General features: G+C 43.0%; 1 protein-coding gene across 2 annotated transcripts in view; it reads right to left on the bottom strand.

The window, feature by feature from the left end:
• Window positions 1–25,555, bottom strand: part of nat10 (N-acetyltransferase 10) — a 70,121-nt gene that overhangs the window by 5,975 nt on the left and 38,591 nt on the right. For both annotated transcript variants that reach the window (XM_038808237.1, XM_038808238.1), the window contains exons 19-27: window positions 24,663–24,779; window positions 17,394–17,527; window positions 15,673–15,721; window positions 10,566–10,671; window positions 5,416–5,526; window positions 4,102–4,274; window positions 2,053–2,172; window positions 1,346–1,444; window positions 299–372 (exon numbers count right to left, since the gene is read on the bottom strand). In XM_038808237.1, coding sequence (XP_038664165.1) covers window positions 299–372; window positions 1,346–1,444; window positions 2,053–2,172; window positions 4,102–4,274; window positions 5,416–5,526; window positions 10,566–10,671; window positions 15,673–15,721; window positions 17,394–17,527; window positions 24,663–24,779 — 983 coding nt within the window. The remainder of the gene's footprint in view (window positions 1–298; window positions 373–1,345; window positions 1,445–2,052; window positions 2,173–4,101; window positions 4,275–5,415; window positions 5,527–10,565; window positions 10,672–15,672; window positions 15,722–17,393; window positions 17,528–24,662; window positions 24,780–25,555) is intronic.

Below are 25,555 nucleotides of genomic sequence, written 5' to 3'. Positions count from 1 at the left end.
AGAAAAGTCATCTACTTATATCAGCTTTACAAGACAACCGTTTCTAACACCGAACTAGCGCAATTGAGAGTTCCATTTATGTGGCTGACAACTCCCAACACAAGGAAGAATGTGTATGAAGACAAAATATATTGAACTAAAGTTGAAGCAATTCATCATGAGATATGATTTTACCCAAGTGGCCCTATGAATTAAACCATTGGTGTTTGAGAGTTAATACATCTGATGTCCCTCAGCAGCACAGATGTGCAAACGTGAAACTTAGCTTGTCTTGTATAATTCATCAACAATGTCTTACTGAGTTAGGTCCATTCCTTTTAATTTTTCAACTTCTTCTTTGTGTTTTGCTTGGAATTCCTTTGCCGCTTCCTCCTACATTAGAAACAAATACCGAAGCAAAGTTATTAGAGAATGAATTGCCATACTTGCAGTGTTCTACACCTGGGGTGCAGCATCTTTAATCACCTTTCCAAATAAGTGAGAACACTAAATTAGTGGTAAGCTCTACCTCTCAGTAATAAAAATATATTTTTTATTCATTTTAAAAACATCTGTTTCATGCGGTCATCAATTAATGAAGCCCTGGGCAGCACGGTGGCGCAGTGGGTTAGCCCTGCAGCCTCACTGCGCCAAGGTCCCAGGTTTGATCCCGGCTCTAGGTCACTGTCCGTGTGGAGTTTGCACATTCTCCCCGTGTCTGTGTGGGTTTCACCCCCACAACCCAAAGATGTGCAGGCTAGGTGGATTGGCCACGCTAAATTGCCCCTTAATTGGAAAAAATGAATTGGGTACTCTAAAATTTAAAACAAAAATTAATGAAGCCCTGGACAAAGCTTCTTATTCTGGACATTCAATATTTGTGACAGTACACGGTCACTTTTCCACCTTTGTACAGGGTTACTGGTCACCATGCACCAATAACTGCTGATAAAGAGGCCATCCAGGTAACCACCTCAACATTGCTCTTTAACCAGGCAGTAGATGATGCAACCAGAGTGATGGATAATTCTTCGATTCCTTTCTTTGCTGGAATTCCGTCACCTCACCTAGTGAACCTTAGCAACAGGCAACTGCTCAAAAGTTTCCCACGAAAACAAGATATTCAGAGGTGAAGGCGAGATGGGGCGGTTGTGCGGGCATGAGGAACTCGAGAGGATTTTGAAAGAACTAGTTCCACGTATCAAGATAATCCTACAGTCAAATGTATTGGAAACTAGATGAAAATGCAGATTTTAAAAACGTATAAATTGGCTTTGCTGACTGTGAGTATGAAGCTATTGGCATTATACTTCAGCCATTTTCCTGCTTAGATAATGAATAGTTCAACACAAGGGTTCATCCATACCAGATCCTCAGAAAGTGATTTGATTGTAGGTTCCATGACTATCTCCTTTGCGGTAATCATTTGTTCCTCCACAGCCTTTTCCAGAATGTTATTGAAGAGCTAACATAAACACACAACCAGGAATGGTGAGCTTTTCCCCCAAAGGATATTTGAAGTTACAGTTCAAGTGCAATAGGAATGTTGTTTTGTTTGTCACCCTGTATATCATTTCAACTAATTTATTTTACTAGAATACTTTCCATTTATGGCAACGCAGTGAAAGGGGATTCAGGCATAACATCATAAATAAGCTGATATAGATATTAAACACACTGACAGGATTTTAATAAGCACCAATAGGTTTGGAGCACCAATTTCAGTCCTTCCCAACTCACTGCACGACATAGAACTAAAAAAACGTTCATTAAATCGACAGTGTAGCAAAGAGAAAAACAAATGAATTTTGTTTGGGAGCCACATCAGCAAGACAGTAATGTAGCTCTCATGCTAACACTAAAATTTGAATGTAACAATATACGAGAGTCTCAATTTGAAACTTACAATTTGAAATGTATCGAATTCATGTACATGTAAGCTCCAATATGTAACAAGATTAGTTATTATGTGCAACTATTAGGTTGATTTCAACATCTGGCTGTGTTGAAGGGGATTCAGTTCTTCCTGCGATCAAACAGAAAGAGGAGCACTGTGCTCCAAGAGTCAATTACCTGGACAACTTTGCGGATTAACCGGTTGAAAAGGCCCATCAATTGGCTGCTGGGTAGATCAATTTCTTTCTCGAGCTGGTCAACAGATTTGTGCTGAAGTCCAACACCCAACAGCAGTGCCTGAAAACAGGGAAAAGCCACTCGTGAAAACACAGTTAGATATTAAGTAAATGTGCAAAATTTAAACCCCTTGATAAATAACTCCTTGCCACAGAGCTTCAAGTTAACGTTTGTATTGCATAAATTCATTCAGAAAAGTGGATGCTGCTATACTATTAGCAGCCAATTTAGAATGTGCTACAACAAATATTTAGATGTTATAAAATATCTATTCAAAATCACGAAAAGATTTAAAATACTCTCTTTAATCATTCATCATATAACGTGCCATAAGGACCTGCTTGATCCCTGATAGGTGCTTATTTTCAGCAAAAGCTGACCTCAGCATCCCATGATTAATGCAAAGGAGAAAATAAAAATCAGACAGAATGCTCCTGTGAGTGAGGTAACTGTCACAAATATGAAGTTTATAATATTATCTTTTGACTGCCATTCCAGGTAAAATGGGGGAATGAAGGGACCCACTGAATTCTGCCCAACAAAAATCTTGGGTAGTTTGGTTATTAAAAGACATTGGGGGGAACCAGGTTGACATACTAAGAAGTTACAAGAAGTTCACGCCTGTAGAAAATGGTAAGAGCAGTTCTACTGACTGTGGGTAGCCTGGTAGCCGGCTGTTTTCATAGGTGTTAGGAATATCAGATGTCATGGAGTTTGGAGTCTAGAAGATAGCTAGTTAGGGCTTCTACCTAGTTAAGAGGCCCATGTGATTCATATTGCCATGGAGATGAGCTTTGGAAAGGGAAAAGCCAATGGAAAGCCATTGTCAAAACAGATTGAGGGTTTCTAAGCTTCTAAACTTTCCCAGAAACTCTCAAACCCAAGGAACTCTGTGAAACAGAAAGAAGGAAGTAGAGGCAGCCAGTCTGGCACCTACTGGGGCTGTTTAGCACAGGGCTAAATCGCTGGCTTTGAAAGCAGACCAAGCAGACCAGCAGCACGGTTCAATTCCCGTAACAGCCTCCCCGAACAGGCGCCGGAATGTGGCGACTAGGGGCTTTTCACAGTAACTTCATTTGAAGCCTACTCGTGACAATAAGCAATTTTCATTTCATTTCATAAATCAGATAAAATGCTGACCAGACAGAACCCAGGTGGAAGCACATGCTCATAATGAAAAGACCAATTCCTGAGTATTTAATGGAGGCTGGAAGATTTGCCTAGCTTGGAACAGAGTGAAAGAATCTCTGGTGTAACCCTCACAGTGAAAGTCAGGTCAAGGATTATAAGTTACCTGGCTGGAATAGGTTAAAGAAGGTTACCAGGCTCTATACTCAAGGCAATGAAGGGAGTAGGACCAAGTATTGGACGGGGACTGTTGGAACAATGGGGGAGATCCAGTTGTGGGGGATTTGTTAGACTGGGAGTGGGGGTGGTCAGATCAGGAGGGGTGGACTTTTAAGGGGGGTCATACAAAGAGGGATGAGGTTTTGGAGGGGGGGGGGGGGAGAGAGAGAGAGAGAGAGAGAAAAAGAGAAGGGGTTGTCCAGTGTTGGGCCAGGCTGTGGGCTTGGTTGGATGTGGTGTGGGGGATCCCAGGGAGTGGGGGGTCCAGTGTGCCATGCGGGACCGGTCTGTTTTTTAAATAGTTACTCTGGAGTTAGAAATGCTTTTTTCCCTTCTAACTCTTTCAAGGTAAGTATCAGGGTAAAATTGGCAGGACCATCTGAATTTCACTATTAAAATTACTTTGTCGGATAGTTCCCAGCCCAACACAATTGTCCTGGGATGTTTAGACTTTTGGACAATTGCCAGGTAAACTCTTACGTGGGAACTTCAGCGAGGGATATCCCAGCTCATTGGGTTGCTCCCCAAATCCAATACTAGGAACCAGGAGGTTATGGCCCATTAATGTTGTCTGGAGAAACTCAAATCTTTCCGCCAATGCCTTGCACACATATAAAAGCTGAAAACTATTAGAATACCTACAGACTGTGCAACAGATAATGAGATGTCACCAAGTTGGTTTAAGAAGTAGAGCTGAGAAATACTAGGCAGCATATCCATGATCAGGTGGTAGTCTACCATGTTTCTCGAGTACATCTCTAATCGCTTCAGGTCATAGGGTGTAAATTTACTTTCCAGCTCAGACTTGCTTAGCCCTGAAAGAGTAAATGAAAGAGGCATAAAAAGATTTTAAAACATCTTCTAATGTGTTTAAGGTTGCTTTGGATACTTGAAAGGCCTTTTTTCATAGAGATCAGTACAGTTTCAATTTCACGTAATATTCTGGCATTGCCAGCCATCAGTGCAGAACACCAACAGAGGCCGCACTTCAAATCATGAAATTTACACAAGAACATCAATAACTTCAACAAAAACGAAGATTTTGCATTTAGACAGCAGTTCTTCATCCTCAGGACTTTCCAGTTGTTCACATCCAATTAATTACTTTTGACATGTAGTCATTATATGGCAAATCCCACAATCACATCTTGGCATGTAGTCATTAAATGCCAAATCCCACAATCACATGTTGACATGGAGACACAAGTGACAAAATATTGCTGATAGACTGATGAATACCAATATTCAGCATTTGCCAAGTACCGGCCAAGTTCCCGTACCGGCCTCCCCGAACAGGCGCCGGAATGTGTTTGTTTATGGGATGTGAGTGTCGCTGGCCAGCATTATTGCCCAACCCGGAGGGCATTTAAGAGTCAACCACATTGTTGTGGGTCTGGAGTCACGTGCAGGCCAGACCCGGTAAGGACGACTGATTTCCTTCCCTAAAGGGTTTTTACGCTAATGGCTTCATGGCCATCATTAGACTTTTAATTCAAGTGGTCAAGCTGCCAAGATCCTCGGGACATACTGCTCAGAGTGGGATTTGAACCCGGGTCCCCAGAGCATCAACCTAGGTCTCTGAATTGCTAGTGCAGCGACAATACAATTACGCCACTGCCTTCCATTTTAATAGTAGCTATATCCTACAATAGCCATTCTAATTTCTCATCACCCCCCAAGGCTCGGTTTACATCAAAGTTTTTGAAGTTATGTTTGTCTACCATTTTACACATTCCTAATGCAGGCAACTAGATCATTTTGCCTCTGCAGTTAAGCCTTCTGAAGTCTTAAAATTATTAGCGACTACCCCCAACTGCTTTAATTACATTCTACAAAGACTGTTCTATGATTTTGTCAAAACTATTTGTCACTGCACATTATTTGAAATACAGACTTTACTTAAACAAAATATGAACTTTGTAGATTGTTCAATCAGAAAATAAGTTGGTCACTTACTTGGCTTTAATTCTTGCTTCATGTTTTTATTCTGAAGAATATTCAATGCCACCGAGGGAGGGAAACCGCTGAACTGGTAAGACAGGAGGGACAGAAACCGTCTTCGGAAATCTGTGGACAGACTCATTTATTCACATCTGTACATTCAACCAGAATGCTTAAACAATGTTTTTCCTTAAAGTCGACATTTAAACTTAGCTTTCGATTTTCTTTCAAAATCTATTTGCCAGGTTATGTTATGCTGGGAACACAAGTGGACCAAAGTTCTTAATTTTTAAAATTGCTTTACATCGCCAGAGTTATTGTTTTTAAAATTCACTAACCGAGAGTGCAAATGATTGATCTTAACGTATCTGCTTCCTACTGTCCATGAACAAAAATGAGAATTTGTAAATGGGCCGTACATTCAAAAAGAGAAACAGCTGTCTTTCAAGTATTTGTACAAAGTATTGGTGTCAAATTCCTTTGGTATTTTAAGAAAAGTATTGGGAAAGTGGGCAACAACTCAGGTACGGCTCCAAGCAAATAAACAGCAATGCAACAGAGGATCAGGAGAACATGTGCAATGGTAGTGCGGGAAAACAGCCGGAGAACGTTGACAGAAATGACGACACAGCAGGGGAGCCAGTAAACCATGGTAAACCAATTTAGTGTGCTCTCTAATATTAACTGCAGTTCCTGAACCTCAAGTGAGAAATTACTATTTTTAAAAAGATAAATAAATAATTAACCAATATTCAGAAAAATTAATTACTGATTTTAAACTCCGCTAAATCGAAGTGATTTTTTTTCTTTTTTTAAAATAAATTTAGAGTACCCAATTCATTTTTTCCAATTAAGGTTGTGGGGGTGAGACCCACGCAGACACAGGGAGAATGTGCAAACCTCACATGGAGAGTGAACCAGGGCCAGGAATCCAAGTGATTTTCATAATATAAAAAAAAGTACTGCAAACAAATAATTGGCAGAATGTGACTAGTGATGTCCTGCATGGATCTGTGTCGAGACCTTAACTCTTCAGAATTAATTAACAACTCAGATAATGGGATAGAAAGCTGCATAGCAAAAGAATTTGCTGATGACACAAAGAAAAGCAGTAATGTAAACAGTGTAGGTGGTCTTGTGGTGCAGTGGGTAATGTCCCTACCCCAGAGCCAGAGGTTCCAGGTTCAAGCCCAACCCCAGGATCTGATGACCAAGGAAAATGCGTTCATAACGAGGTCAAACAGGTTGAGCAACAACTTTTAAATCCTTCCAACATGCCAATATCACGTGGTAACAGCAGAAGAGATTCTTGGTCAGCCGTGTGATGGAAAGAAATTGGAGTTTTGACCACCACTATCCATTGCTCCAGGCTACAACATGCATGTTGCCATAGCAACTCAGGCTCCTTGGGGAAGGCAGTTGGCACGGTAGCCGGAGTGGATCAGATTGGTGCCAACACAGGGGTTCCATCCCGGTCCAGCTAGGGTGGTTTTGGGGCCTGTTTCCTTGTTTTATCAATGGTGGAAATCACACATTGTGGGTCAGATCTGCCTTCTGGCAGAGAACTGAAGCAGCATTTGTTGTCCATCCCTAATTTCCATTGGGAAGCTGGTGGTGAGCTGCATTCTTGAACCGCTGCAGTCCATGTGGTGTAGGTGCTATTAGTGAGGGAGTTCTAGGATTTTGACCCAGGGACAATGATGGAACACAGATATATTTTCAAGTCAGGGTGGTGAGTGACTTGGAGGGGAACTTCCAGGTGGTGGTGTTCCCATGTATCAGCTGTCCTCGTCCTGCTAGATGGTTATGGTCCTGAGTTTATAAGGTGCTGGGTGAATTCCTGCAGTGCATCTTGTAGATGGTACACGCTGCTGCTACTCTGCTACTGTGCATCGGTGATGGAGGGAGTGAATGTTTGTGGAAGGGGTGCCAATCAAGTTGGCTGCTTTGTCCTGGATGGTGTCAAGCTTCTTGAGTGTTGTTGGAGTTGCACTCATGCAAGCAAGTGGAGAATATTCCATCACACGCCTGACTTGTGCCTTGTAGACAGGCTTTGGGGAGTTATGGGCAGCACCGTGGCACAGTGGTTAGCACTGCTGCCTCACGGTGCCGAGGACCAGGGTGTGATCCCGGCCCTGGGTCACTGTACGTGTGGAGTTTGCACATTCTCCCCTTGTCTGCATGGGTCTCACCCCTACAACCCAAAGATGTGCAGGGTAGGTGGACTGGCCATGCAAGAATTGCCCCTTAATTGGAAAAAAAAGAATTGGGTACATTAAAATTTATTTCAAAAAGGCTTTGGGGAGTCAGGCGATGACTTTCCCACCGCAGGATTCCTAGCCTCTGACCTGTTACTGCAGCCACAGTGTTTAAATGGATAGTCCAGTTCAGTTTCAATGGTAACCACATGGGTATTGATAGTGGGTGATTAAGTGATTGTAATGCCACTGAATGTCAGGGGGCATTGGTTTGCTACTCTCTTATTGGAGACAAAGTTTGCCAAATTAATCCCTGGGATGGAGGGAGTGCCTTATGAGGAAATATTAAATGGACTGGGTCTTTATTCTCTTGAGTTTAGAAGAATGAGAGGTGATCTAATTCAAACAAACAAAATTCGTACAGGATCGACAGAATAGATTCAGGGAGGATGTTTCCCCTGGCTAGCGGGTCTAGAAACAGAGGACACAGTCTCATAATAAGGGGGAAGGCCATTTAGAACGGCGATGAGGGGGAATCTCTTCACCTGGAGGGTGGCGAATCTTCAGAATTCTCTAACCCTGGGCCTATGGAAGCTCAATCATTGAGAATGTTCAAGGCTGAGATCAATAGATTTCTACATATTTATTATATTGGAACATCAAGCAATAAGGGAAGAGTGCAGGGGAAACTGGTGTTGAAGCAGATCAGCCATGATCTCATTGAATGGTGAGCAGCGTCGAGGGGCTGACTGGCCTATTCCTGATATTCTTGTGAACTATTTCTGCTGGCGGTAGCCCAGGATTGGACACAGAGCAAAAATTAGAGCCGGACCTTTCATGGGTGAAATTAGGAAATACTTCCACACGAAGAGAAGTAGTTTGGAACGCTTTCCACAAAAAGCAATTGATGGCAGATCAAGCATAAATTTTAAATCAAAGATGTTTTTTTGGTTTATCCAATGGTATTGAGATATGGATAAAGGCAGGTATACAAAGTTAGACACAGATCAATCATGATGCTGGACAGCCTTTAGGGACAAAATGACCTACCTATATTCCTAAGTAACCAAGATAAAAGGATAAAATAAAAAGTGATATTAACACTAAGCAGACCCAAAATTACATTTTCTGGAATCTGGTATACATAAAGATGAAATAAAGAAATAATAAAGAGTTAAAGGAGTCACACGCACATTCTGCATATACACACATATTTATTACATATATCTATATATAAATATAGGTATATGGATAGTCTTAGAATATAAATGGATATAGAACTACAACTGCCTGATCCCTGAATATGAACAATATTTGGAATCAATGTGGGTCATAAGAGGAGGTGTGTGTGAGAGAATATATTGCACTGTACACTTCAGGAAGTGGCCACTCCAGCCACACCACAGAACAATAAGTGGGCGGTCATCTGATCAAGTGGAAAGAGATAGGCAATGCAGGAATCCTCCAGGGACATTCCACTCACTAACCAGTTTTCACTATTAAATACTGGTGACAGTGATGACATTTCAAAGGAGTGCAGTTCACGGTTTGATACAGGGAAGTGCAGGAATGCACTGGCTATCTGGGATTCAGTAGTCAGGGATACAGGTGTTTCAGAAACTGCCACCATCAGTCCCTCATGGTATTTTCCTGATCTGATGCAAGGTTAGGAGGGTTTATTAGGTTACGGGGATAGAGTGGAAGTGAGGGCTTAAGTGGGTCGGTGCAGACTCGATGGGCCGAATGGCCTCCTTCTGCACTGTATGTTCTACGTTCTATGTTAAAGGACAGTGAGAGAGTGTAGAAAAATTTGAGAGAGGGTGGAGAAGTTGTGTTTATGTAGGAACCAATGACATAAGAAATAAAAGGACCACCGCCATGCCATCTACGTTTCAGAACTTAGGGAGGAAGTTTTTAAAAAAGCAGGGCCTCAATAGGTAGTAGATTATTCCAGTGCCACACGCTAATTATAGTAGTCGGATAATTCAGGTTAATGCAAGCCTGGACAAACGGTGCAGGAGGGAGGGCTCAGATTTCTCAGGCACGGGATAGGTTCTGGGACAGGAGGGATCTGTTCAAGGTGGACAGGTTGCATCTCAACAGAGTTGAGACCAATGCCCTGGGTGGAAGGTTAGTGAGTGTTATGGGGATAAGCACCAGATAGTGTTAACACACCGAAGGAAGTGTTAAGCGAGGATAAACAAGGTGCGCAGAAGGCTGGGAAAGCACAGGAATAATAATAATCTGTTTATTGTCACAAGTAGGCTTACATTAACACTGCAATGAAGTTACTGTGAAAAGCCCCTAGTCGCCACATTCCGGCGCCTGTTTCGGTACCTCAGCTGGTACGTGAATTGAAACCAGCTGTCTAACCCACCGCACCAGGTCAGGAAAATACCACGAGGGACTGATAGTGGCAGTTGCTGAAACACCTGTCTCCCTGACTACGGAATCCCAGATAGCCAGTGCATTCCTGAACTCCCCTGTATCATACAGCCAACTGCGCTGCTTTGAGATGTGACAAACATAAATAGGAGAGATCATATAGGAGCCAAACTAAGGTAGTCTAAGGTGCGTTTGGAGTACCCATGCACTGTACGTAGCAAGGCTGCAGAGTTACAGCACAAGTTGTCACATGAGACTGCAATGTGGGGGCAATAACAGAACTGGCTGAAAGGAGAGGATTAGAAATGCAACATTTCGGACTACGAAAGGATGGGGGTTGGAGTAGTAGTCTTGATCAAAAAATTATTATAGCATTGGAGAGGGATGAGGTAACGAGGAGCCAAAAACAAAATCTATTTGGTTGGAATTATGAAATAGAGCAATTATTAACTGACTGGCCTACTACTATGTTCTATCATACTAGATGGTAGCCCATTAATGCTCAAAACAACTTTGCTGTGTATAAGCCAATACTTTATAGCTTTAGTTTGGAATTTATTAGTGCAATGGGTTAGATTATACCTTTCCAGAAGGCAAGGAGCCAGTTTTCTCGTGGAGATTCCACATCTTCCTCCTCCTCATTGAGTGCCTTCAACATGATACAGGAATGTTCACCAGTCAGTTCGTTCTGCAATTAATACAAAGGCTTTATTGAAAGTTGAAGAATAAAATGGGACAGATCCAGCATCAACCCAGGAACTGGAAACAAATGCACATCATGCCCAGTCGACCTGCAAAGTCCCCCTTCACTAACATCTGGGAGCTTGTGCCAAAATTGGAGCTGCTCCATCACCAATAGCCTGAAATAGTCATATTCCTCCCAGTTCTACCTTTTAGCCAATGCCCTAGATTTCTCCATCACTATTAGATGTTTTCCAGACTCCAAGTCCAGAGGAGTTATCCTTTGTGGCGGAGTGCAATTTAAATGAGTTCCTGGCTGGAGACAACAACATGAATATCTTTGAAATAAATGATGGTGCAGCACAATGGGATTTCTGTGCTTAGACCACACTTGGCAGGCGATGATCACAGACTTTTGAAATCAAACAGGTTTCAAGGAAGTCAGACACAGTGGCCAGCTGCGAGTCCTACTGGAGGTCTTCCTGGTTGTGTTATTTCAACAGACTGCTCGTTTCTCAGTTCTCAACTGAATCTAGTGATTTGAAAATGTTTGAGAGTCATGTAATCTCCTTCCACCACCATGATTTCAAAAGAGATGTTTATTTGGTGTCGGAGTCTGGCCTTTGTTTTATGGTTTATAATGTCACAGTTGTTAGCATGAGTCACCATCCATGTTGTGGATCTTAATTTGGGAGCCATTGTCTGAGCAGACACTAGAGGGGTGAGTTTATCAAGATCTAAATGACATCCACTGTCCTCTCAATGGTCCCCTTTTGAATTGGAGCTGGACAGTCCCAGGTGTGAGATGGGTTGTTAACAAATGTGTACGGATAAGGAGTTTTGAACTCTGCAAGTCCCCTAGTTTTGCAATCCTGACGCCCATACCATTGGGTGGGAGATTCCATAGTGATCCACGACGATGAGAGGGGAACTCTTTTGTTCTTGTAACCCCTGTTGGATGCTCCCAGGACAGATGGCCAATCCTGAGAGTCATGTGATCTGCCTCAACCATCATTTTGCTCAGCTAAAGTCCATTTGTAAAAAAAAACCCCCAGGAAACTAGAGTTTGTTGTACACAGTTTTGATTTCTTTTCATGTCTGACAGCATTCCTCCACGTTGAACACCAAATGAAAGAACACTACTTGCACGGAGGGCAGCAAGGACACAGGATGTACTCAGGGTGAAGAACTTCAATGCCCATCGGCACCACTACTGATTCAGCTGGCTGAATCCTGAAAGGATTACCTGTCTGACTGGTCTTGCGGCAGGTGTTGAAAGGACCAAGAGGGAAAAATCCACTCAACCACTTCTTCATCAACATACCTGTCACAAATGCATGTGTCCATGGCAATATTGGTAGGAATGACAACATACAGTCATAGTGGAGGTAAGGTCCCATCTTCATACTAAGGACACTTATGTATTTGGATTAATTCTTATTAGCTCTAGCGAAGATCTGTTGTGTATTATAGTATTTTCCAAAAGTGACGTCTTAAGTCCATGGCAGGAAACCAAGAGACAAGTTATATAATAGATCACACACTGTAAATAAAGCTCCAATTTTTTAAACCTTCATCTTCCCTAGTATCAGACCTCCAAAGCACAACATTAAAACTAGTAATGAGGACCACAAATGCTCGCTGGCTGGCCACCCAGGAAGAAGAAATTTACTGGGAAAAGTTGTAAAAAAGAAAAGTTACAAAGGAAAACTTTTCATCCAGCATGACACGTGCCATGAAGAACCAACAGGTTAGGTGGAAGTGAGTTACGATAATCTGCCTGCAGAACAGATTATTCAGCTGTCTGTGATAAATAAGAAGTTGAAGCTCAACTGCTGCATTGCGTGCAAGGGAATCAAGGTAGCTGCTGAAAATAGGGTTTCGAAGTGTGCATATGGGAAACCTCTATTCATTAGAAAAATGCCGAGGGTCTTAATTAATCGGTATCACGGGGCCCTTTGATGCAAATGTGGAGCGACGGAGCTCCTATACTCAGCGTTTTGACTATTTTGCGCAGGCAAACAAAATAGCTGAAGATATTATTTGGAGGCATGGGGTTGCAGTGATTAGCACTGCTGCCTCATGGCGCTGAGGACCCGGGTTCGATCCCTGCCCCGGGTCACTATCTGTGTGGAGTTTGCACATTCTTCCTGTGTCTAAGTGGGTCTCACCCCTACAACCCAAAGATGTGCAGGGTAGGTGAATTGGCCGTGCTAAATTGCCTCTTAATTTGAAAAAATAAATGGGCACTCTAAATTTACATATGTATAAAAATGCTGAAGATTGAAAGGAAAGCATTAGGGATAATATTTGGAGTAAAGAAATTCCATCAATTCCTGTATGGGAGAAAGTCTGACTTACTGACTATTGTTCATGTTGAACTTGTTGGGAACTTTCAATTTAAGGGTGGGGAGAAAATGTGTATTTTAGAACAGTACAGCACAGAACAGGCCCTTCGGCCCTCGATGTTGTGCCGAGCAATGATCACCCCACTCAAACTCACGTATCCACCCTATACCTGTAACCCAACAACTCCCCCTTAACCTTACTTTTTAGGACACTACGGGCAATTTAGCATGGCCAATCCACCTAACCCGCACATCTTTGGACTGTGGGAGGAAACCGGAGCACCCGGAGGAAACCCACGCACACACGGGGAGGACGTGCAGACTCCGCACAGACAGTGACCCAGCCGGGAAAACGAACCTGGGACCCTGGAGCTGTGAAGCATTGATGCTAACCACTATGCTACCGTGCTGCCCCGTTTGCAGTAATTATTAACTCTAGTGAAGCTCGGTTGTATTAATGTATTCACCGGAGGCCGAGGACAGGAAGCAGAGAGAGAAGAACAGCTATACAAGAGATCACACACTGTAAATAAAGCTCTGTTGTTTTAAGCCTCCTTGCTCCCGAGTATCACATCTACAAAACATAACAGATACTATCCATCATGTCAAACCACCATCGACAACAAGTTCCAAAACTCCAAACTCTACCACTTAAGGACAAGAGCTGCAGACATATGGGAACACCAACCCCATCCAAATCACACAGCAGCTAGAACTATTTTGGCATCCATTCACTGTTACAAAGTCAAAGCCTTGGACTTACCTTCCTAAAAACACTGGATGTACCTATGCCACAAGGACTGCGGCAGTTTAAGGCAACAGCTCGCCACTACATTTTCAAGGGAAATTAGGGATGGGCAACAAATGCTGAGCCTGCCAGCAATACCCACATCCCACGAACAAATAGGAATAAAATTCTAACTCTTTCAAATGACAGGTCACATACAAATGTACAACGGTTTCTGAAAACTTGATAATCAGGTTTTTTTCCCCAAGTATACTGTTTGCAAATAATTGATACAAGATTAGGTAAATGCAGTACGTCAGTTATAAATTGTACAGTTTAATAAGATTATTACTTCGGGGACTTGAGAGATCATTGTTGGGCTATAACCATTCAAAAAATTCTTAAACAAACATCCATCAACCATCACCTCCTTCCTACATTTGGCACTGTTGGACATATCCTCCTACCTTTCCTCTTAATAATCCAGAGAAAGAAAAAGCCAAAACACGTTGCCCCGCCTGATCCCAGAGTGGGCCTCAATCTCCCCCAACATTGCTGCTCTGCAAGTCTGTCTTTTCAAAGTGATTACGATTACATCAAGAGTCAGTTTTCGTAAAATCTTCAACTCTTTCACCAGTGGTAACTGCAGTTTTAAAACAATGCCTGTCACAGACCATCTCCCTCCAAATCCTAGAATGTCAAAGTCTACCATAATCTCGCATACATTCACCCTTGGATTTGCTATGTTCCATTGTTCCTGCTTTCTTCCCCTCGGGTTAATTACTTCTTTACTTTCCCTGCGGCTCACTGTTCAATCACAAAGACTGCTGTCTGACTCCTGCCCCAGGAGGAATTCCAAAAATGCAGAGAAAGAATCTGGTGTAATCAAGTTGCAATGTTCTTCTCCTGTAAAGTTCAATTTTTGAGGCAGTTGCTATTAGAAGGGACTAATATCTATAGATCTTTGAATATATGTTTCTATATTTGAAGATATGTTATTGCTTATTCGTATAATAGGTTGATATCACTAATTGTAGACAATGCATTCTGTAATACGATGTATCTTTAGTATATGCCAAGCTGTACAGCTCATAGTAATGAATGGCAAACCACAAACAATTTTAAGTCATTCCAAACAGATTACAAGTCAACAATCTGCATGATGAACAGGATTAACCAGAGCCTCACTTTCCAACTTCAGTCATTTTCAATTTCCTTAAATACATCATGCTGTGGAACATTAGGTCCATTAGCAGCAAGTGTCTGACATGTTATTACCATGCAAGACTTGCTTTTGTAGACTATTTGCATGTTTCAGTAAGTAAAGCTTTCATTCCAGTCGGCTACCTGTCTTCCCACAGTTACAGCAAACCTGATTAGTCATTTTGATGATATTGCATCTCTGATTTTAATCTGTGCAACTGATTGTAGCAAGATGTTTTTTTCAATGAAAATGGTTCTCAAATAATTTGCAACGATTACCTCTTAGAACTCAAACAGAAGCTATGAGAAACCATTCAATTTGCAAAATCTAACTCGTGCCAGCTGAGGGCAGTCTTTTAACATAAAAATGAGTTTAATTTCAAATAGATCTCCCTTCCCACAAGATAGTCCACTGTGTCGCCACTAATTCAAACCAGCTGGGATCCAACATTTTTCAGAACAGGGATTTACTGTACAGTGAATTTGATCCCCATTTAAAACTATTCGACAATGTTTTATTTCTGCGTCAATTCAATTGGATTATACAGTACAGCACAACATGCTTAGATAGCAATGTGCAATATACATTGTGGAGTTAATTACTTCATCGAAATGAATCATTTCAAGTACAGTTTACCCGGTGCTCTTCCTCATTTGATTACTACTTTGTACAGACAAAAATCATTCAAATTAACACACACTGTTAAAGTTGAGAAGTTAAGGGACTTACAGGTGTCTGTCTTAGATACACTGGAGCATATCCAGCTCGTTTCCAGAACCTGAAAAAACAGAAATGAGATTACAAAATGAGTTTGCCTAGAAATCACTTTAGCACAGAACTTCTAAATTAGCTTCAGTCCTGTTACGAAGGACATCCTGGTATTTGCCTTTAGTCTGCAATGAAGCTTTTGCACATTTTGACATAACTGACATTTATAACAGTCAATGGGAGGACATTTGAAGGAATAGTGAGCAGCCTAACCTCACAGCAATAAGCTATGGACACTATTTACTGGCCCTGCAACACATCACATCCCTGCGGCCCTGCAGATACAGTATCTGTCCTGTTTCAACCAGTATGCTGGCTGTAATGCTAAAAGTTACCATTTCAATAATCCAAACAATCTTTTAATTGAGATACATTGCTTGGGTAGGAATGGCCCTTCCTTCCCCATCCAAAATGCTAGTTTTCATTCATTCAGACAATGACCATAAAATCTAAGATTCTTTAGGCAATCCTCTCTCCCAACATTCGACTGTAGGAGGCATTACGCCGGCAATAGCAAGAATTTATATGGCGTATGCAGAAGAAACTGACCCAGTTTTTCTAGCTCAAAGTGCACTAGACTAATGTCAAATAAACTAAGAATTCTAATTATTTTAGTTGTTCAATGCAGTGACATTGAAGAGTTTGGATACAGCTTCAAATGCTTGCAATGGCAAGTGTTGCTGTCTGAAAGACAGATCTCCTATTGCCTTGAAGCACTATGCTGTGGGTAGAAATGCACTTTGAAAAGCATTTGGAGATTGTACATAAATAGGTCCCATCTGGAAGACTTGCCATTTAGGTCGACGATTAAGTTGCTGCTCCAAAGCTATCCCTTACCAGATCGAACAGTTAACACTGCACACACTCCAACCATGTCCCGCTTGAGCTTTCAAAATCTGTGCATGCCTTTTGCAATCTCACTTTAATATCATTAGAAGACTCCGGTAAGAGGACAAGATTATTTTAAAGGGGATCAAGTTTTTAGAGTTTGTATTGATTGATCATGCTGTTCATAACACAGTACATATCTCATATTGAGAGCACCAGTATGTTATACGCTAGCTCATACTTGCCATGACATTTTAAAAAACAAATAAACAGATAGAAATGATTGGAAGTATTTATATCTGCTTGATCAGCATTTGAAAACAACACTTCAGGTGGAATCTGGTCGTCAAAGTCTAATTTTGATCAAGGATTTCCATCCAAAAATAAACCTTTCGTTTTACTAGAAGGTCACTTGATAACTTACAGCATTTATTATGCTAAATTATTTTAGTCATTTTGATATCTTGGATTCTGTGATAAGTCAGCGAGTTGATTCGAATGCTGGCTCAGTGATTTATATCAATGAACATGCTCCAGTTTGTGCCCACACTCAACTGACTATGGTCCAGAGAGGAGAAGCAGATTTCCTAGCAAGCTTGACTTCCTACATAAGTCTATAAGAGCAAAATAACATTTGGGGAATCTTGCAAAGTTAACTTATCTTTGGTGGGGGGGGACATGCAACTCTTAAATGAAGTGGGAAATGCTACCTAAATGCTTAAAAATTCAATTCCATAATCACCAAAAGATGTCTTCCGATTAAAAACATTAAAGGCAACATGCTAAACCGCCCAGTATGTGAGCAGCCGTCAAATATTGATAAACGTTTGCCCTGAACAGACATTGTAACTTACTTCAGCAGCTGTGATGTGAGTCCATATGATACACCCAGGTAATCAAGCTTTTCTGTTGGACGCTCATTGAGTTTCAGCAGTAATGGTGGCAAGTCTTTGCGTGGAGACAACATCTCTTCCAGTAAACTTATAGCCTGAGTGAAGGAATGGTTTCATAACAATATAAATCAGGCCATTTTATCCTGCAGGCTCATTCACAAAACCACATTTCTCATGAGTCAATGGTGGTACAGATTTAAAAACAAAATGCACAATCCAGCACAGAGTACCAATGGCTTGACCAGATTTCCAGGTAGAAAACCGTTTTCTTCCTGTTGCGGAGTTATTCGCCCTTAGTGTACTTCACTCTTCCAATCACGAGAAACCAGATGAAGGCTCTTGGAGTAAAAGAACTGGTCCTTTATTACAAGCTATTGCAGGGGAGACTGGCATTCCAAATTGGGAACCCAGAAAGCACAGATTCAAGGATAGTACAGACAGCTATACTTCGAGATTTGATAAGAAATTAGCTTTTATCCAATCATTTGTTACTTGTTATCCATGTCCACTCATGACTATCGATTGAGGTTATGTCATGCATAATATAAGAGGATAATTATCCAATCACATTAAAGGTCCGCATGCTTAATTCAACTATCCAATCATTAAAAGGCATGTATGTTGTCTTGCAATTAGTGACATTGGTGGTATACTATCTGGGGAGTAGCTATCAATCACCTTCCTCCCTGCTATTTAATGGCTCCTCTCGAGTCATGGAGGCTACCAACACCCCTCCCTACCACTATCGGACATATTGGAACCATAATAAATGATACATTGTCCCACACTGTAAAACAGATCTCGAGATGTAACATCCACAGATTTTATGCCTGGAAGCTGGCCCTTCAGAGTCAGATTGTGTCCTTGTAGTGTCCGTATCAAATGACAGCTTGTTTCCCAGAGTCATAGAATTTACAGCACAGAAGGAGGCCATTCGGCCCATCGAGTCTGCACCGGCCCTTGGAAAGAACACCCCACTTAAGCCCACGCATCCACCCTATCCCCGTAACCCCATAACCCAGTAACCCTACCCAACCTTTTTTTGGACACTAAGGGCAAATTATCATGGCCAATCCACCTAACCTGCACATCTTTGGACTGTGGGAGGAAACCAGAGCACACGGAGGAAACCCACGCAGACACGGGGAGAATGTGCAGACTCCGCGCAGACAGTGACCCAATCGGACTGTGCTGGCAAGTGAGAACTGCGTAACTTCTGTGTAACTCTAATTTTTCCATTAAATAATGGAACTAGAAATTTTAAAGTGCTTGAAGTGTAATGTCTAATATCTAAAGATGCCCAGATTGCCCTCTTCACCTCCCTTATTCATTCATGGATTTTGAGTGTTGCTGGTTGGGCCTGCAATTATAGCACATCCTGAATTACTCTTGATAAGGAGGTGAGCTACCTTCTTGAACCGCTGTAGTACCAGTGGTGTAAGGTACACCCACAGTGCTTTAGGGAGGGAGTTCCTGGATTTTAACTGCAACAGTGAAAGAACAGGAATATATGTCCAAGTCAGGATCGTGAGTGACATGGAGAGGAACCTGCAGGTGGTGGTGTTCCTAAGCATCTACTCCCCTTCATTATAGAAGATTGTGGGGGTAGAGGTCAGGCCGGACCCAATTGTGACGATCATTGGAGTGTCGGAAATGCCGGAGCTGATGGAGGGGAAGAGAGCCGATGTTGTGGCCTTTGCCTCTCTAATTGCCCGGCGAAGGATATTGCAGGATTGGCGGTCAGGAACGCCGCCGGCGGTGGCAACTTGGGTGAGTCGGGAACGCCACCAGGGGTGGCAGCCTGGCTGAGTCGGGAACGCCGCCGGGAGTGGCAGCCTGGCTGAGTCGGGAACACCGCCGGGGGTGGCAGCCTGCTGAGTCGGGAACGCCGCCGAAGGTGGCAGCCTGGCTGAGTCGGGAACGCCGCCGGGGGTGGCAGCCTGGCTGAGTCGGGAACGCAGCCGGGGGTGGCAGCCTGGCTGGGGTCTTGCGTTACTTCCTTCGGCTGAAAAAGATCAAGTTCGAGTTGAGGGAATGAGCAGAGGACTTTGAGACACGGTGGGGGGTGTTCATGAGAATATTTGAGGAATTGCTTGTCACGGATAGGGGGAGGGGTGAGGAAGGGGGTGAAATGGGGGAAATACGATACAAACTGTGAGCTGTGGGGGTGTTGAGAATGTAATTGATTGCTGTTTTGTACCCAATTTTTCTTTCCCCAATTAAGGGACAATTTAGTGTGGCGAATCCACCTAGACTGCACATCTTTTGGTTTGTGGATGTGAGACCCACGGAGACACGGGGATAATGTGCAAACTCCAAACGGCAGTGACCCGGGGCAGGAATCGAACCTGGGACGTCAGCGCTGTGAGACAGCAGTGCTAACCACTGCACCACCATGCTGCTCTGTAATTGATTTGTGTTGTTGTAGTTTTGAGTAGGTTTGGAATAAAATACATTTTTTAAAAAATGCATCTGTTGCCCTTGACCTTCTGATTGGCTGTAGTCTTGGGTTCAGAAGGTATTGTCTCAGGAAACTTGGTGAGTTTGTGCAGTGCATCTTGCAGATGTGCACTGCTGCTACTGCTACTGCTCATCAGTGGTTGAGAAGTTAATGCTTGTGGATGGGGTGCCAATCAAGCAGGCTTTGTCCTGGATGGTATAAAGCTCCTGGAGTGTTGTTGGAGTTGCACTCATCTAGGCAAGGGGAGAATATTGCATCGCAATCCTGATTTGTGCCTTATAGACAGGCTTTGGGGAGCAGTGAGCTGAGTTACTTGCTGCAGGATTCTCAGCCTCTAATCTGCTCTGGTAACCACAGTCTTTACATGGCTGGCCCAGTTCAGCTTCTGGTCAATGATAGTCCCCAGGATGATGATAGTGGGAGATTAAGCAATGAAAATGCCATTGAATGTCAAGAGGAGATTTTGAATGCAGCAAATTATGTAACGGTTATCGACCAGTTTTCATAGAATTTACAGTGCAGAAGGTCACTCGGCCCATCGAGTCTGCACCAGCCCCTGGAAATAGCACCCCACTTAAGCCCACACCCATAACCCAGTAACCCCACCTAACCTTTTTGGACACCAAGGATGGCCAATCCACCTAACCTGCACATCTTTGGACTGTGGGAGGAAACCGGAGGAAACCCACGCAGACACAGGAGAACATGCAGACTCCACACAGACAGTGACCCAAGCCAGGAATCGAACCTGGGACCCTGGAGCTGTGAAGCAACTGTGCTAACCACTGTGCTACCGTGCTGCCCCAAAGTTTTGCTTAACTGTGCAATGAAAATTAAACTTATTACTGAGGTGAACAAAATAGGCATAATTACAAGAAATATGTTAAATTAAAAGAGATTTAACTATTCCCGTAATGGCTCCATTGATAAAATCCCGCTGGTTGGAGATGATCGTTGCCCGACACTTGTTTGACCTGAATGTTACTCGCCAGCCCTAGCCTGAATATTGTCCAGGTCTTGCTGCATATGAATACAGACGGCTTCAGTATCTGAGGAGTCATGAATGGTTCAGAACGCTGTGCAATCATCAGCAAACATTCTGACCTTCGGATGGAGGGAATCTGATGGTGGGTATCTGGAACTCATGGTAGAGGCAAGAACCCTCAAAACATTTAAGAAGCGTTTTGGTGAGCACTTGAAACACCACAGTATACAAGGCTACGGACCAAGTTCTGGAAAATGGAATTAGAATAGATAGGTGCTTGACGGCATTGATAGGAGCATGGACACGATGGGCTGAAGAGCCTCTTTCTGTTCTGTAAAACTCAATGACTCAATGGAGCTGAGACAACAAGCAGATCAACCATGATCCTATTGCATTGTGGAGCAGGCTTAAATGCCACAAGTCTCTCACGCTCCGAATTCCTATGTTCTACTCTGGTGTGAAGAATTCCAAAGGTTCACAACTCCTCGAGTGAAATGATTTCTCCTCATCTTAATTGCAGATGGTCAACCTCTTATTTGAGACTGTGTCTCCTCGTTGTAGACTCCCCAGCCCGGGGGAAACAACCTTCACTTGAATTGTGAAGCCCGTAAGAATTTTATATGCTTCAATTAGATCACCTCTCATTCTTCTAAACACAAGAGAATACAGGTCTGTTCAACTCAAATCTCATCCCAGGAAACAGTCTAGTCTTGAAAAAATTCACCATTGGGGTGTGAGCTTTGCTAGCTAGGCCAACATTTGTTGCCCATCCGCAATTGCCTTTGAGGTGTTGCTGCTGAGCTGCATTCTTGAACCGTTGCAGTCCACAGTACTGTTAGAGAGTGAGCTCCAGGACTTTGGCCCAGCGACAGTTCAGGAACAGCGATATATTTCCGAGTCAGGAAGGTGAGGGGCTTGGAGGGGAACCTCCACGTGTTGGCGTTCCCAAGTATCTGCTGTCCTTATCCTTCTAAATGGCCGTGGGTTTGGAGGGGACTGTCTAAGGAGCACTGGTGAGTTTTTGCAGTGCCGTGTGTGCGTGGGTTTCCTCCGGGTGCTCCGGTTTCCTCCCATAGTCCAAAGATGTGCAGGTTAGGTGGATTGGCCATGCTAAATTGCCCGTAGTGTCCTAAAAAAAGTAAGGTATGGGGGGGGGGGGAAAGAGGGGTTGCTGGGTTACGGGTATAGGGTGGATACATGGGTTTGAGTAGGGTGATCATGGCTCGGCACAACATCAAGGACCGAAGGGCCTGTTCTGTGCTGTACTGTTCTATGTTCTATCTTGTAGATGATAAACACTGCTGACACTGTGTCTCAGTGGTGAAGGGAGTGAATGCTTGTGGATAGGGCGCCAATCAAATGGGCTGCTTTGTCCTAGACGGTTTCGAGCTTCTTGAGTCTTGTTGGAGCTGCACTCATCCAGGCAAGTAAAGAATATTCCGTCAAACTCATGACTTATGGATGGTGGACAGGCTTTAGAGAGTCAGGAGGTGAGTTACTCGCCGCAGGATTCCTAGTCTCTGACCTGCTCTGGTAGTCACGGTATTTATATGACTAGTCCAGTTCGTCTCTCTGGTCAATGGTAGACCCCAGAATGTTGACAGTGGGGGATTCAGCAATGCCATTGAATATCACAGGGCGATGGTTTGATTCTTTCTCTTATAAGAGATGGCCATGTCCTGGCACTTGCTTTGCACAAACGTTACTTACCACTTGTCGGCACAAGCTTGAATATTGTCCAAATCTTGCTGCATTTGGATATGGACTGCTTCAGTATCTTGAGTCACAAATGGTGCTCAACATTCAGCGAATATCCCCACTTCTGATCTTATGATGGGAGGAAGGTCATTTATGAAGCAGCTGAAGATGGTTGGACCTCAGACACTGCCCGGAGGAACTCCTGCAGTAATGTTTTAGAGCGGAGATGATTGCCCTCCAACTGCAACAATATTTGTGCTCGGTGTGGTTCCAACCAGCAGAGAATTTCCCCTTGATTCCCATCAACTCCAGTTTTACCAGGATTCCTTGATGGCTAAGTTGGTCAAGTGCTACCTTGAAATCAAGGGCAATCACTCCCACCTCATCTCTTTTGTCCATCTTTGAACCAAAATTGTAATGAGGTCATGAGCGGTTCTGGCGGAACCCAAACTGAGCGTCAGTGAGATTATTGCCGAGCAAGTGCCACTTGAAACTTTGTTACACACTGACAAAGGCAAGCTTATCCCAAGTCAAGAGGCCAAACTATACGCACAGGTGTGGTTTTACTGAAATTCATTCAATGGTAATAAGAAGTCTTCGTTCCTATACACCATTCCCTTTGCAATAAAGGGTAACATACCATTTGCTTTTCTAATTATTTGCTGTATCTGAAGGTCCTTCTGAACATCAATGTTTTCTATTTTTCCTACAAAAGTGATAACTTCACATTTCTCCACAATATCTGTCCTCTGCCATGTTCTTGCCCACTCACTTAACTCTGTTCTCCTCACAGCTTATATTCCCACCTAATTTTGTATGAAGAAAACATCTGGATCCATGCCACTTGTGCCACTCATCTAAGTTATTGCTATAAATTGTAAATAGCCGAGGCTCGAGCATGGACTCATGCTCTTCTCACTCCACCAACTTAAAAATAGCCTCTTCATTCGCATTCTGCTATCTATCCATTTATCAATCCTCAACCTATGGCAATCTTACCTCCAATGCCTTGAACCTTACTGCGGTGCAATGATGTATTCAGGGGCCTCACGGTAGCATGGTGGTTAGCATCAATGCTTCACAGCTCCAGGGTCCCAGGTTCGATTCCCGGCTGGGCCACTGTCTGTGTGGAGTCTGCACGTCCTCCCCGTGTGTGCGTGGGTTTCCTCCGGGTGCTCCGGTTTCCTCCCACAGTCCAAAGATGTGCGGGTTAGGTGGATTGGCCATGCTAAATTGCCCGTAGTGTAAGGTTAATGGGGGGATTGTTGGGTTACGGGTATACGGGTTACGTGGGTTTAAGTGGGGTGATCATTGCTCGGCACAACATCGAGGGCCGAAGGGCCTGTTCTGTGCTGTACTGTTCTATGTTCTATGTTCTATGTATTTTATGGCACGTTTTCAAAACCTTTTCGAAAATCCTAATATACTACATCCACTCTTTCTCCCTTATATACCTTCCTAGTCACAACTCTAAGATTTGTCAAATATGCTTTGCTATTTATACATTGGCATTGACTCTGCCTATACAGGTCATGTGAAATCGTGGTCTGTGGGAGGGGGTTGGTGATGGATGCCAGGCTGAAGGTTTGCTTAAATTGCCAAATACTCTTGCACCAGACATGGCAAAACTGGGTTACCATGCATACATATTCAGTTAAATAAATAGCAATTAAGCTAAATAAAGCCGTGCAAGGTGGGAGAACTCATTTTATTTTGCCCAGCTTGCAAGAATTGACATAGTCAAAAGAAAACTGCAAGTTAGGAAAGTTCTCATCTGTGGGAAGAGACTACAGATAGATCTATGGGCTTACATGCCTTCATGCAAGAAAAAAACACGACATTGTCATTAAAAAAAAGCTGGCAGCCCATCTTTCTGATCAAGATGATAAATGAAAATACTTTTGCAAGAATTCATGGCAGAAACGTTCGCTACACACGCCTGTGGATTACAAACCTCTTTAGTGAGACGACTGAAGCTAAAATGCCACACCTCTGTCCTAAACAAATCTATTAGGAAAGCTCATTGACATTTCATCAGCCAACTGGCTTTGACACCTCTGTAGTTGTAAACTCAAACGCTGTGTACCTCACTGCTGACGGTGGTTATCTCAGTGGACTTATGGCTCTCTTGCTCCTCAAGACATGGAAATTTCCCTTCATAATACATCTGTAGCAACTCCATAGCTCGGCTTCCATATCCCATCTAACCATAGGAACAAAGAGAGAAAAACAATAAAGATGTTAATGGATTATGGCAAACAGTGCTTACATTTTGATGCCTGAAATTTTGGAATTAGCACTTAAAAGTTTTCAACCCCTAAGGGAATTTTTAATTGACTGTTTTCAAATTTAATCAGTTCTCCTTTTTCATGTCTGCTGAGAGCTTCAATTTAATTAAGCTTGCGTAGGATCAACACAATTCTTGTAGTCACAATTCCCTAACATAAGTACCCTCCCATTAGTTCATGTGGAGAAAGTGCTCTTATAGGTGTATGGGGTTATCTACATCAGCAGCAATAGGACTGAACATCAGTAAAACAAAAGCAAAATACAGCGGCTGTTGGAGATCTGAAATAAAAACAGAAAGTGCTGGACAAAACCCCGTTCTGAAGAAACGTTACATTGGATTCAAAACTCTGTTTCTCTCTCCACAGACGCTGCCAGACTTGCTGAGTTTTCCAGCACTTTTTGTTTTAATGTTGTGATTGGGCATCAGAGTGGTTTACACATTCAGTCAACTGTGAGGCAAGTATAAATACGGCCTTTGAGCTCAGCAGTGAATCAACAGCGCTCACCACTGACTCTGAAGAAAGTTACCCATATGATCTAGCGAGCCCCCAGTTGTGAACGTCGCCATTGAATGCTTCTTTCTGGTGTCAGGCCAAGAGGATCGCCAAGCATCCAGCAACAGGGCTGTCATCAGGTAAGGTAAGAAGCCAATCACACTGTAGTACCCTCACAGGAAGCAAAAAACACTGA

This window comes from Scyliorhinus canicula, chromosome 9 (assembly GCF_902713615.1).
Source record: "Scyliorhinus canicula chromosome 9, sScyCan1.1, whole genome shotgun sequence".
NCBI lineage: Eukaryota > Metazoa > Chordata > Chondrichthyes > Carcharhiniformes > Scyliorhinidae > Scyliorhinus > Scyliorhinus canicula.
The sequence above is the reverse complement of the archived record's forward strand: the minus strand, read 5'-3'. Positions and strand labels throughout refer to the sequence as shown.